The following is a 14,431-nucleotide window of genomic DNA, read 5'->3' as shown; positions in this document are numbered from 1 at the left end:
AGTGTTACTATTGCTCACCTTTGGCTTCATTCAGCCGTATGGAGTAAAAAATTAGTACTTTCCAGTGTGGAGAAGCACTGGCCATATACCCAAAGTTTTCTTCCATTCAGCCTGCAAGCTCTTTCAGCTGACAATATTCCTCCCAGCTCTGTTGGTTTTTCGGACAAGAAAGTCAGGCGGAGTGGTGCCAACAGGGCCACCTACTGATCAAATTTCAGCCGGTTCATTCGGAACTAGACAAAATGCGTTCAGTGCATTGCCAGCTCGAGAGCACCTTGCTGATTTCTTTAGAATACACTTGATGAGAATCCTAAAGAGCACATAAAGGATAAATGATGTCTGTTACCTTCACAGTGTTGAATCCTCAGATGTGAACTGGAAGAAGAAGAAGAGTGGTGGCATAAAGATTATTTGTCAGTCTGAAGTGAGAGATTTCTCTGCAATGGCTTTCATTACTGATCATGTCAATTCCCTGATTGATCAATGGTTTCCAGGTAATTTGTATAGCATATAATTCACTGAATGTTACAGATCCTCCTTTACAGTGAAAGAATTTTCCATAATTATCATAATTGACCAAAATAAATCTAAAAATAGTTATCTACATTTTTGTTTGAACTCTTTATTTTTTAAATCGGAAATTCACTAAATTCACTCAAAAGGTGAAGACCCGCTGGTGCTCCCTCCCCCTAGCCTATAAAAGTTTATTTGGGAGAGAGCAGGGTAGCGAGCATGGATATTGTTACCTGTTCCTGCTTCCGCAATCCTCGCCTAGGCAAGGATGGTGTCCCTTGCTCCACTCTTCTCCTCCCGCAGCCTCCTGGGGCACGTCACGTCCCAGGAAGCTGCAGGACAAATTACAAAGTGTCGGGCAAGCTCGCACATGTGCAGTGGGGAGATTACATATCCAGGTTGGCATTGCCAGGGACCCACAGCAGTAAGAAGGACCTGCTGCGGGTAAACGGGTGGTGGGCAACTTTCAAGTAGAATTCCATGTTTGATGTCACTTCAAATAGTTTGTCTAGGCCAAGCTGGCACAAATTAACTATTTCAATTGCAGAACAATCTGGCCACTGTGTGCACTGTAATATACTATATAGTAGCATTAGCTATGTATAGTAAGTGGACTGTGTTCCGGCACCAATATGAGTGACTTCCCAACTGCTATTGGATGTAATGAGAGTTGGGCTTAGTTCTTCTCTGCCATTCAGGAGAAGCCTTGTATTTTTATCAATTAATTTAAGGCATCCTCTTCCGAGGTGAATATAGTGATGTCACCCACCTCCCTCACCTCGGCCAATTAGAAGAGCCTTGTATTCAAAGAATTCTACCTTAAAAGAGAAGTGCGAGATTTGAAAAAAAAATAAACATACATACTCATGTAGGGGTATGCAACATTGGTCTGAGGCTGCATCTCCCCCCCTCCCCCCCCCCACCCCACCTCTAAGACCAAGAACTGCACCATCAAAGACCACTGATTGCTCAGTTCTTGATCTTCACTGAGCAGGGAGCGGTTACTGTCAGTCACTGGCTCTCTGCTCTGCCCTCCCAGTGCTCACTGGAGCACCGGGCTGTGGAGGGGATGGGAGCAGCTGGCTCAGGGTGGATCCACATTTGGGTGGATCTCCACAATAAAGTCGGTATCCCTTCAGAGTCTGGATCGGCTGAATGACATCAGCTGATAGCGAGCTTTGGCCAACTTTTAGCTGAATACAGGTCACAGGAGTACAGAACAAACTGCATTCCTGTGACTTTCAGGAGAAGTAGGGCCAAAGGATCTTTGGCCCTACTTCTCCTTTAGTGTGTGTGTGTGTATCTGTACAGTAGGGAAATATTCTATATCTGATCCCCTGCAGATTTTGTAAGTTTGCCCACTTACAGAGAAATTAAGGGTCTATCATTTTTATCATAGGTGTATTTTAAATGATAGAGACAGAATATCAACCATAAATCCAGAAAAATCACACGATACAAATGTTATAAAATTAGTTGCAGTTCAGTGAGTAAAATTGGTATTTGATCCCCTACTAACCAACAATAATTCTGGCTCCCACAAACTTCATAGAACGCCATTTTAGAAAAAAAGTTTACGTTCCGCAGCGGAGGTTTTCAACCGATCCAGAGAATCCTTGGCTGATATCCATGCATCCCTTGCGGAGTCAAGTGAGGTGGAAATGTAGTTCCAACTGTCGCTTCTGGCCTTCAACCTGAACAAACTCAGAAGATGATTTTTTGATTGCGTTAATTTCCGCTATAAAAATTCCTCTTAAGTCTGCCTTGAAGGCCTCCCAGCACACCAGTTCCTCCTCAATACCCAGGTTAGTGGCAAAGAAATGCTGCATCTGAGCATCTATACGCTCATGAGAGGGAAAACGTACTGTAGCCAAAAGGCGTTTAATTTCCATGGGGCTCTAGGAAATGATGAGAGCAGTTGGGCCCTTATCCAGACCAAAAGCTCGCTTGGACGCCAGGACCAGAGAGTCGAGGCGTCCACAAACCCCCACCTCGGTGGAGAGGGTATTATGAAGAGAGGGTGCCTGTCGGTTCGGTATGGTGAGTAAAACGTTCCCTTTTTTTCCTCATTTATGAGGCAGTATATATTATGGGCCCCTCCATATATGGTCAGTATATATCTGACACTTACAAGTCCCCCTTGTAATACAGCATGTGTTTGTGGGAAGTGGACTTGGTTCAAGAGCTAACACTCTACCCAGCAGACTGTAACATTACAGCAAACATAGGAGGTATAATCCTACCTTATGTGCAGTGTATCTCTGTAGATCCATATGTCACCTCTCAGCAGAGTGCAGGTGGATGTGCTGGGAAGACGATATCGGCGGTCCGCCGCCATTTTGCCGTAGACCGAATGCATGTATGTCCTCAGGTCACGCCGGCCGCCATGTTTTTGGAGTCTTATGTCTCTTCTATGGGGGCGGCCATGTTTTGTGAGCCCAGCTTCCTCGTGGAGGGCTGGGAACGCCCGAAGGCGTACACAGGGGGCGGAGCCACGCCTTCTGCCCGGGAAAAAGCAAACAGCTCCTTCCAGTCTGTGTAAGACAGACGCTGGCTGCAGTTTTGTTGGAAACTGCACTGCATCGGTTGGTGAGCCTTGGGGGTCCCTCTCTCTCTCTCTGGGATCGAGAAGCAGGTACTCTGAGGGGCGCTATTGCGCTAGGTGGAGACACACAAAAAAAAAAGAAAAAAAAAAGAGTTTTTTTGTTTATTGCTGGCAAAAAGTGTCCTGTATTAACATGGACCCTGCCACTCATGTATCTCCTCCGGATCCCCTCGAGGGGTCTGCGGGATCCTCCAGCACCCCATTGACAATTGAATCTTTGTCAGCCATTATGGAAACTTTTGTGTCCCGGGTGGAAGTGGCTTGTCAGGGACAGGGCGCAAGAAAGCGACCCCCGCCTAACCCCTTATTATCTGAAACCTCGGATTCAGACTCTGAGCCTATTTCTGCAGTTGCAGGTACTTCATCTGGTATTGGTGTCTCGGGTCCTGTCTCTTCAGACAGTGAGGAGGATGTTTCGGCATCTGCCATAGCCCGAGAGGAAGCGTTGGTAAACGCACTCATTGTATCTGTTCAAGAGACTTTAAGGTTACAGGGTATTCCATCAGAAATAGCTGAAACTGAGATCCCTTTTGGGACTAAAAAGCGCATCAAAGTGGCAAAGGTTTTTCCATTGCCCAAATGTTTTGGCAATCCAATCAATGAAGAATGGCGTCTGCCAAAACGCACTTTTAATATTTCCAAACGCATTGACAGGCGTTATCCGTTTGAGGAAACCCTTATTAAGAAATGGACAGAACCACCTGTGGTGGATTCACCAATTGCTAGATTGAATAAAGCCACGGTTATTCCTTTAGAAGACGCTCCGTCTTTTAAAGATCCAGTGGATCGCAAGATAGAAGCTATGTCTCGCACCATGTTTTCCTTGATTGGATCAGCTTTCAGGCCAATAATTGCTATTGGTCTGGTTTCGCAGGCTGTAACTGAATGGACCAAGTGGTTACGCCGGGACTTAGAAGAAGTCCCTCAGGCGGTATCAGATTTGTTGGAGCAAATGATACAGGGGTTACAGTTTGTATGTGATGCGGCGTTAGACGCCACTCCATTAATGGCGCGAGCATCAGTCTCAGCAGTGGTTCTCAGGCGTACACTGTGGCTAAAAGGTTGGATAGCCGACCAAGGTTCCAAAAAAGCATTGGCTAATATCCCCTTTTCAGGAGAACGTCTATTTGGAGCCAACTTAGATGAGATCATTAAGGATCTCACCGGTGGAAAAAGCACCTTTTTACCGCAAAATTTTAAAGGTAGAGGAACTCGTCAAAGACGAGGGCCTTCTTTTTCTGCTCACAAGAGGTTTTTTCGTCCAGCGGGTGAAAAAACTAAGTCCTCCAAGGTTCCTACAGGAGGCGTCAGGGGTCGTTGGTCGGGCAAGCAAAAGCCCGCCCCCTCCAGACCTGAAGATAAACCATCCAAAGCCTGAAGGTGCGCCCCCACCCATAACTGGGGTGGGGGGACGTCTTCGCCGGTTCCCGGATCCATGGCTTTCCAGAATCCCGGACAAATGGGTTTGCGAAGTCATAAAGTCAGGGTACAAGATCGAGTTTCGATCTCTCCCACCGGCGCGATTCTTCCCTTCCAATATCCGACTATCTCCGGATCGTCTAGAAGATCTGCGGAGAGCAGTCACAGATCTACTACAACAAGGAGTGGTAGTCCACGTTCCTTGGACAGAACGGTTTCAAGGGTTTTATTCAAACCTGTTTACAATACCCAGGAAAGAGGGCAAAGTGCGTCCAATTCTGGACTTAAGAGCACTCAATTCTTTCGTCAACATAAGAAGATTCAGAATGGAGTCCATTCGCACGGTAGCAGCCTTCCTGCATCCAGGGGATGTCCTAGCGTCCATAGACATCAAGGACGCCTATCTTCACATTCCCATTTTCGCAGGACATCAGCGTTTTCTACGCTTTTCCGTAGAGGAGAACCACTATCAGTTTGTGGCGTTACCTTTCGGTCTCGCCACGGCTCCGCGGGTCTTCACAAAAGTGTTGGCCCCAATGTTGGCACTTCTGCGCCAAAGAGGTATATCGATTCTAGGTTACCTAGACGATCTTCTGCTTCATGCAGAGTCTCCTCAGACCTTGCTACAAAACATAGAAATCACTATGATTTCTTTACAGGAATTCGGGTGGCTGGTGAACCAGCAAAAGTCTTTTCTGGTTCCCACCCAGAGGCTCGAATATCTGGGTCTAATTCTAGACACAGTCAGGACAAGAGTGTTTCTTCCGGTAGGGAAACTTCGAAAGATTCAATCAGCAGTCCAGTTGTTACTGTCCAACAACTGGTCTTCCCTTCGGACTTGCATGAGGGTTCTGGGGTTGATGGTGGCTTCCTTCGAAGCAGTCCCATTTGCCCAGTCCCATACCCGAATTCTTCAGCAAGAGATTCTCCTCAGATGGAATCGGAATCCGGAATCCCTGGACAATCAGATACGATTGAGCAAACAGATCAGAGAGTCTCTGGTTTGGTGGCTTCGGTCTCCAATGCTCAGCCAGGGAAAGTCATTTCTGCCAATATATTGGACGATAGTGACCACGGATGCCAGTCTATCCGGATGGGGAGGAATTCTCGGTCAATTATCTGCCCAGGGACTTTGGTCCCCGGAAGAATCCAGATTACCGATAAATGTATTGGAACTGAGAGCGATCAGACTTTGTCTGATTCACTGGACCGAGCAGCTCCAGGGCAGCCCGGTTCGGATCCAGTCGGACAATGCCACGGCCGTGGCTTATGTCAATCACCAGGGGGGCACCAAGAGTGTCCGAGCGGCCAAGGAAGTGGCTTGCATTCTTCGCTGGGCGGAACGATTTGTTCCAGCAATCTCTGCGGTGTTCATTCAGGGGGTGGAGAATTGGCAGGCAGATTATCTCAGCCGTCAGACCCTGGATCAGGGGGAATGGTCCCTCCATCCAGACGTTTTCCACCAGTTGTGCCTACGGTGGGGCACCCCGGATGTGGATCTGTTGGCATCACGATTCAACAGGAAAGTTCAGAGATTCGTGGCTCGCTCCCGCGATCCTCTAGCAGAAACCGCAGACGCACTGATCGCCCCGTGGGGGCAATACCAGCTAATATATGCCTTCCCTCCTCTCGCGTTACTGCCAAGACTTCTTCGCAGGGTAGAGGAGGAAGGAATCCCAGTAATCCTGGTAGCTCCGGACTGGCCTCGTCGAGCTTGGTACGCCGACATGGTCAGACTGGTGGCGGACGTCCCGTGGAGACTTCCTCTCAGAGAGGATCTACTGTCTCAGGGACCGATCTTCCATCCTGCTTTACGATCGCTGGCTTTAACGGCCTGGCTATTGAGACCCAGGTGCTGAAGGACAAAGGTTTGTCAGCTTCAGTTATTCCTACTCTAGTTGAAGCAAGGAAAGCGACTTCCAGAAAGATTTATCATCGCACATGGAAGTCCTACATTGCATGGTGTGAACCTTTGGGGTTCCGTCCTCGGTCTTATTCGATTAGTCGAATATTGGCTTTTCTGCAACAAGGGGTTGAGCAGAAACTGGCCTTGAGTACTATCAAGGGTCAGGTCTCAGCATTAGCCATCTTCTTTCAGAAGCCTTTGGCTACTCATTCCTTGGTGCGGAATTTCATCCAGGGGGTGCGACATCTGGCTCCGCCAGTGCACGCGCCGTTACCCCCCTGGGATCTTAATTTAGTGTTGTCGGTTCTTCAGAAACCTCCCTTTGAAGATATTAGGGAGATTCCTCTACCCACGTTGTCCCAGAAGGTGGCCTTCTTGGTGGCTATTACTTCTGCACGCAGGGTGTCAGAACTGGCCGCATTATCTTGTCGTTCACCATATCTGGTGGTTCATAGAGATAAGGTGGTTCTTCGTCCGAATCCATCCTTCCTACCAAAAGTAGTTTCAGAATTTCATCTGAATGAAGAAATTGTATTACCTTCCCTGTGTCCTAAGCCCAGTCATCCTCGGGAATTTGCTTTGCACTCCTTGGATGTGGTCCGGGCGATCAGGGTATACTTGAAAACGACAGACTCGTTTCGCAAGACGGATTCACTTTTTGTGATCCCAGATGGACCCAAAAAGGGGTTGCCTGCATCTGCCGCGACCATTTCCAGATGGATCAGACAGACGGTAGTGCAGGCTTATTCTATTAAGGGTCGGGAGCCCCCGTTCCCTGTTAAGGCGCACTCCACTCGGGCACTTAGTGCGTCATGGGCCTTTCGCCATCAGGCGTCAGTGGTCCAGGTGTGCAAGGCGGCTACCTGGTCGTCGGTGCATACCTTCTCAAAACATTATAAAGTTGATGTAATGGCATCGTCTGATGCCTCATTTGGCCGCAAGGTTTTGCAGGCCGCAATTTGAGGAGACCAGTGGTCTACCTCGAGGGTTTTTTTCCGTTGGAAATTTTTTTCTTTAGTCTCATTCTTTGTTTATAATGAGCCTTTAAAACTTCTAGTTTGGCACCGGTTGGGCCTACTAGATTGGATTTGATTTTGTCAATCCCACCCCTCATTTGTGGCACTGCTTCTGGATGTCCCAGCTCTTGAGAATCAAGAAGACTACGTCTGTCAATGAGCGATAGAGAAAAATGGATTTTTGTAAGAACTTACCGTAAAATCCTTTTCTCTTAAGCTCATTGACAGACGTAGTACCCGCCCCTCTATCATTGAGTTGGGTTGGGTTAATTTCTCTGTACTGCTTTAAACAGAACTGATTCCCTGTAGCAGAGAGAGGGAGGATATACCCTCAGGGACTGCCCCCTAGGGTGGAGCCAGAACGTTTTGTCATTCTGCCTAGTCCTACTCCTGCGGAGACAACATAACCCAGCTCTTGAGAATCAAGAAGACTACGTCTGTCAATGAGCTTAAGAGAAAAGGATTTTACGGTAAGTTCTTACAAAAATCCATTTATTGCCAATGATCGATCCAGCCCACTTTTGAAATTATTTTACCCACCAGGCCGGAGAAAAGGCAGATGCCTGTCCAACAGTGGGTCTAGGTAGCAGTTAAAATCCCCAAGAAGTAACACCGGGATATCCGGTTTGTCAGCCAGGTACAACAGTAACTTCCTTATCACTGCTCCCGAAAAGGGAGGGGGTATATATATATATATATATATTTATATATTTATATATATAATATATATATATATATATATATATATATATAATATATATATATATATATATATATATATATATATATTATATATATATATATATATATATATATATATATATATATATATATATATATATATATATATATATATATATATATATATATATATTATATATATATATATATTTATATATATATAGTGCCTTGTGAAAGTATTTGGCCCCCTTGAACTTTGTGACCTTTTGCCACATTTCAGGCTTCAAACATAAAGATATAAAACTGTAATTTTTTGTGAAGAATCAACAAGTGGGACACAATCATGAAGTGGAACGAAATTTATTGGATATTTCAAACTTTAACAAATAAAAAACTGAAAAATTGGGCGTGCAAAATTATTCAGCCCCTTTACTTTCAGTGCAGCAAACTCTCTCCAGAAGTTCAGTGAGGATCTCTGAATGATCCAATGTTGACCTAAATGACTAATGACGATAAATAGAATCCACCTGTGTGTAATCAAGTCTCCGTATAAATGCACCTGCACTGTGATAGTCTCAGAGGTCCGTTTAAAGCGAAGAGAGCATCATGAAGAACAAGGAACACACCAGGTAGGTCCGAGATACTGTTGTGGAGAAGTTTAAAGCCGGATTTGGATACAAAAAGATTTCCCAAGCTTTAAACAGCCCAAGGAGCACTGTGCAAGCGATAATATTGAAATGGAAGGAGTATCAGACCACTACAAATCTACGAAGACCTGGCCGTCCCTCTAAACTTTCAGCTCATACAAGGAGAAGACTGATCAGAGATGCAGCCAAGAGGCCCATGATCACTCTGGATGAACTGCAGAGATCTACAGCTGAGGTGGGAGACTTTGTCCATAGGACAACAATCAGTCGTATACTGCACAAATCTGGCCTTTATGGAAGAGTGGCAAGAAGAAAGCCATTTCTTAAAGATATCCATAAAAAGTGTTGTTTAAAGTTTGCCACAAGCCACCTGGGAGACACACCAAACATGTGGAAGAAGGTGCTCTGGTCAGATGAAACCAAAATCGAACTTTTTGGCAACAATGCAAAACGTTATGTTTGGCGTAAAAGCAACACAGCTCATCACCCTGAACACACCATCCCCACTGTCAAACATGGTGGTGGCAGCATCATGGTTTGGGCCTGCTTTTCTTCAGCAGGGACAGGGAAGATGGTTAAAATTGATGGGAAGATGGATGGAGCCAAATACAGGACCATTCTGGAGGAAAACCTGATGGAGTCTGCAAAAGACCTGAGACTGGGACGGAAATTTGTCTTCCAACAAGACAATGATCCAAAACATAAAGCAAAATCTACAATGGAATGTTTCACAAATAAACATATCCAGGTGTTAGAATGGCCAAGTCAAAGTCCAGACCTGAATCCAATCGAGAATCTGTGGAAAGAACTGAAAACTGCTGTTCACAAACGCTCTCCATCCAACCTCACTGAGCTCGAGCTGTTTTGCAAGGAGGAATGGGCAAAAATTTCAGTCTCTCGATGTGCAAAACTGATAGAGACATACCCCAAGCGACTTACAGCTGTAATCGCAGCAAAAGGCGGCGCTACAAAGTATTAACTTAAGGGGGCTGAATAATTTTGTACGCCCAATTTTTCAGTTTTTTATTTGTTAGAAAAGTTTAAAATATCCAATAAATTTCGTTCCACTTCATGATTGTGTCCCACTTGTTGTTGATTCTTCACAAAAAATTACAGTTTTATATCTTTAAATTTGAAGCCTGAAATGTGGCAAAAGGTCGCAAAGTTCAAGGGGGCCGAATACTTTCACAAGGCACTGTATGTATATATATATATATATATATATATAAAAGCCAGCACAACAGTAATAGCATACAGTTCATATTGTAAAAAAAGAAAACGCCCATCAGGGTCCACTTTAGAGCTCAATTCCTAAAAGGCCAGGGCCCTGTGAATCCGAACACTGACCCCGCATGAATAATTTGTATGTGTGGAGTGATAGCTTTCAAGTAGCCATGAGTAGTTAAGTTCGCAGTAAGGTGAGTTTCTTGAAAACATATTATCGCTGGCTGGAATCACTTTATACAGGAGGAGATCATGGTTCTCTTCAAAGGGTCATGATTCATGAACACCCTGAATGTTCCAGGATACTAAGAGAATGTCAGCCATGGGACAGCAACAGTGATATCATATGGTTATAGTAATCCCACCTGGGCACTTTCAAATGTACCAGTCCAAATCAGGTCTGGAAGAGGAGTAGAATCACAGTAATAAGAAAACTTCCAGGCAGTATTGAAGTATGCCAACATTTCTGTAAATCCGGAAGGACATAGGGACAGGCTTTGAGGTGGTAGCGACCAGACACAAGGAAGGGGTGAATGGTACCATTGTGCGCTCAGGGGTGCAGATGTGGTTCCGTATCTAGCTCTGGAAGTCACATAAACAAGTGTAGTGTTTAATCGAATTGACCCAACTGTGGTCATCAGATCCATTTTCGTAAACAGGACGATTTGAAACGCAACGAAGTGCACAGGCAAAGAGGCAGCTGCCTGTGCATTAACTTTACGCTGTAGAAAACTCTTCCGCAGATCTAGCTCACAATTTTAGGGCCCTAAGAATCGGCCCTCCAAGTGAAAACAGCGGGAAAGGTAGATATCCAAAAGGGATGGAAAAGAGGCAGCAACAGATCGCCCAATGTGGCAAGTAGTAGGGTAGGTCAGCCTTCATCCAGGGCCTCCCGTCGATGTCGTAAGCTTTGTTGATTATGATCCAGCCATTAAGCCGTGTCGGGTAGATTAGAAGAAGTGGGTTTGGCCTCTTGCAGTAACCCTCAGCCTAGCTGGGTATAGCATGGCATAAGGTAATTGAAGGTGAATCATATGCTTTTTCACATCCTGAAACTTCGCCCTCAGCGGAGAAATCTGGATTAAAGGAGACTTTCACACTGTCATACTGTATATTTGCTTTTCCTCTGGCTAGCCGTAGGATCATTTCACGATCCTTGTAGTTCAGCATGCGAGTCAGCATAGACTGTGGTTGGTTACCAGGGGGCAGGGTCTGGGTGGGGTACGGTGAGCCCTCTCCACTGCGAATAGAGAGGTAAAGGCCAAACAGCTCCAGCAGCCACTGCTCAACAAACGCAGTTGGGTCCCGGCCCTCCACTTTCTCTGGCAGCCCTGGTTTTCTGTGTCACCCATCTTTTCATGAGCTGCTGCCACCTGTTTTGCAGCAGTTCTGACATCAAGGGCATGGGGGGGGGAAGCTGGTCTTCCAGATCGCTAATTCTGCCCTAAGCTGCAGTTGTACGCTCCCATATCTTCTGCAAGTCTTGGCGGAGTAGAGACACTTCCTCCCGTAGTCCCCCAAAACGTTCCTTTAAATCATCCACGGATGCAGTGCATTTCTGCACAGCATGCAGGATATCCTCCAGGGTGGGTTGCAAAAGAATCATCACTGCCCCCTTCATCAGGATTCACAGCCCTGGTCTTCATGTCTCCTGACATGTCATCTGCCTCAAATATATAAATATATCAGCCCCATCAGTATTCGTGTTGTCCTGATCAGAGGGAGACACTCCATCTCCCCCCATTAGACTGGCCGAAAGCAGCAGACAGTTTCTGTGTAAAATATAATATATCCCTCTCCTTCCCCAGCTGCTTGGGGGTCTGGAAGTGTTACTCACACTGCTCTATGGCTTGTCCCCTCCACGAGGCAGCTGTTGCTGCTGCTGGGCGCCATCTTGGGATTCTGAAGCTGCCGAAGCCACGGCTTCCTCTCTGCCTTTGTGGGTCACCATGTGTGGCAGGCTGCAGGAGACATAGCCCCAGGACTCCCGATATACTAGGCAGCAGGTTAAGGCGAAGTGGAGCCGATCGGTGATGGAGGGAAGGATTGCTGTCACTTGGCAACTCAAAGTTTTAACTCCCTCCATAAATTCTTTATAGGCTTAAGATCTGCAGACTGGCTAGGACACTCCATGACCTTAATTTGTTTCTTCTTGAGCCTCTTGTTTGTTGCCTTGGTGGTATATTTTGGGTCATTGTCATGCTGGAAGACCCATTCATATCCAAGATTTTACAGTACATGGCCCCGTTCATTGGCCCCTCAATGCAGCAAAGTCGATCTGTACCTTTTAGCAGGGAACCAGCCCCAAAGCATAATGTTTCCACCTCCGTGCTTGACTGTAGAGATGGTGTTCTTGGGGTCATAGTCAGCATTTTTCTTCCTCCAAACACGGCAAGTCAAGCTAATGCCAAAGAGCTCAATTTTGGTCTAATCTGACCACAGCACTTTCTCCCAATCCTTCTCTGAATCATTTATTAGCAAACTTCAGACGGGCCTATACATGTGCCTTCTTGAGGAGGAGGACCTTGCGATTGCTACTACTCCCGTGTAGTTCTTGGCTGATTCCTCACTTTTCATATGATCATCCTTACCCTATGAGGCAAAATCTTGCATGGAGCTCCAGACCGAGGGCAATTGATGGTTATTTTGTATTTCTTCCATTTGTAAATAATTGCTCCAACAGTTGTCTCCTTCTCACCAAGCTTCTTGCTGATGGTCTTGTAGCCCATTCCAGCCTTGTACAGGTCTACAATCTTGCCCCCTTTGACAGCTCTTTGGTCTTGGTGGCGTATTGTTACCAATGGTTTGTTTGGTGACTGTGGTCCCATATGCCTTGAGATCATTCACAATCTCCTCCCGTGTAGTTCTTGGCTGATTCCTCACTTTTCTTATGATCATCCTTACCCTATGAGGCAAAATCTTGCATGGAGCTCCAGACTGAGGGCAATTGATGGTTATTTTGTATTTCTTCCATTTGTAAATAATTGCTCCAACAGTTGTCTCCTTCTCACCAAGCTTCTTGCTGATGGTCTTGTAGCCCATTCCAGCCTTGTACAGGTCTACAATCTTGCCCCCTTTGACAGCTCTTTGGTCTTGCTCATAAAGGTGAGGTTTAAATGGAAGAAAGAGATTCTATGGACAGGTGTCTTTTATACACATAACGAGTTGTCGTTAGGAGCACCTTCTTAAATTGACAGGACTAATCTGTGTACCACATGAGCTTATAGTGTAGCCAGTCTGTTGGGGCCAGAATTATTGTTGGTTGGTAGGGGATCAAATACTTATTTTACTTACTGAGCTCTAACTCAATTTATAACATTTGTGTTATGTGTATTTTCTGGATTTTTGGTTGATATTCTGTCTCTATCATTTAAAATACACCTATGATAAAAATTATAGACCCTTCATTTCTTTCTAAGTGGGCAAACCTGCAGGGGATCAAATAATTATTTTCCACACTGTGTGTGTGTGTGTGTGTGTGTGTGTGTGTGTGTGTGTGTGTGTGTGTATATATATATATATATACATAATGGATATACCGGTAGTTCTAAGCTGTGTCCGCCCCTTTCCCAATTCAGAGTGCTGGAGGATCAAAGCAGAGAGCAGTGACTGACAGTAAAGCTGGATACACACTATCCAACTTTTGTGGTTAGATTTCCTTCAGATTTACCTTTTCTATGTAGTGCAGGGCCTGCCAGATTGCATACAAATTGAAAGTGTTTAGGTTTGACCTCATATTATATGGTTTTGGTAAATCTAAATGAAAAAGTCTTCAGAAAATCTTATAGTGTGTATGGCCCTTTACTGCTCTCCACTCCAAGCAGACCAAGAACTGATTGATTAGCGATTATGTGATCACTCAGGTCTTAGAGCCAATGTTGAACAGCTGCAGCATAGAGGTAAGTATGGATGTTTTGTTTGTTTTTTTTCATAACCTCATACAGTACTTCTCTTTTAACCCTTTGATGTCTTTCTTTGTGTTTCTCTAGTATATAGTCCTTTTTTATGCTTTTTTTGCAGAATACCCATTGTACATTTGCTTTAGCTATAGCCTTTTTATTCTGTTTAAAGCCTCAGTTACACTGATCAGCCATAACTTTACGACCACCGACCGAATACTGAGTCGGTCCCCTTTTTATTGCAAAAAAAGAAAAGCCCTGACCCATTGAGACATGATTGCCACTAGACCGCTGAAGGTATGCTGTGGTATCTAGCACCGAGCTATCAGTAGCAGATCCTTTAAATCCTGTAGGTTGTGAGGTGGTGCCTCCATGTATCGGACCTATTTTTCCAGCACATCCCACCAATGCTCGATTGGATTGAGATCTGGAGAAATTGGAGGCCAAGTCAATATCTTGAACTAGTTGTGTTCCTAAAACCATTCTTGAACCATGTTTGCAATATGGCAGGGCACATTCTC

General features: G+C 45.2%; 1 protein-coding gene across 2 annotated transcripts in view; it reads left to right on the top strand.

Annotated features, from left to right (window-relative positions):
- The window catches only part of LRRK1 (leucine rich repeat kinase 1), a 439,003-nt gene that overhangs the window by 344,314 nt on the left and 80,258 nt on the right, over positions 1-14,431 (top strand). For both annotated transcript variants that reach the window (XM_082253047.1, XM_082253048.1), the window contains one exon: positions 355-494. In XM_082253047.1, the coding sequence (XP_082109173.1) occupies positions 355-494 (140 nt within the window). The remainder of the gene's footprint in view (positions 1-354; positions 495-14,431) is intronic.

Source organism: Pelophylax lessonae, assembly GCF_965119305.1.
Source record: "Pelophylax lessonae genome assembly, chromosome: 4".
Classification (NCBI taxonomy): Eukaryota; Metazoa; Chordata; class Amphibia; order Anura; family Ranidae; genus Pelophylax; species Pelophylax lessonae.
Note: the sequence above shows the minus strand (reverse complement) of the source record. Positions and strands in the feature narration are given on the sequence as shown.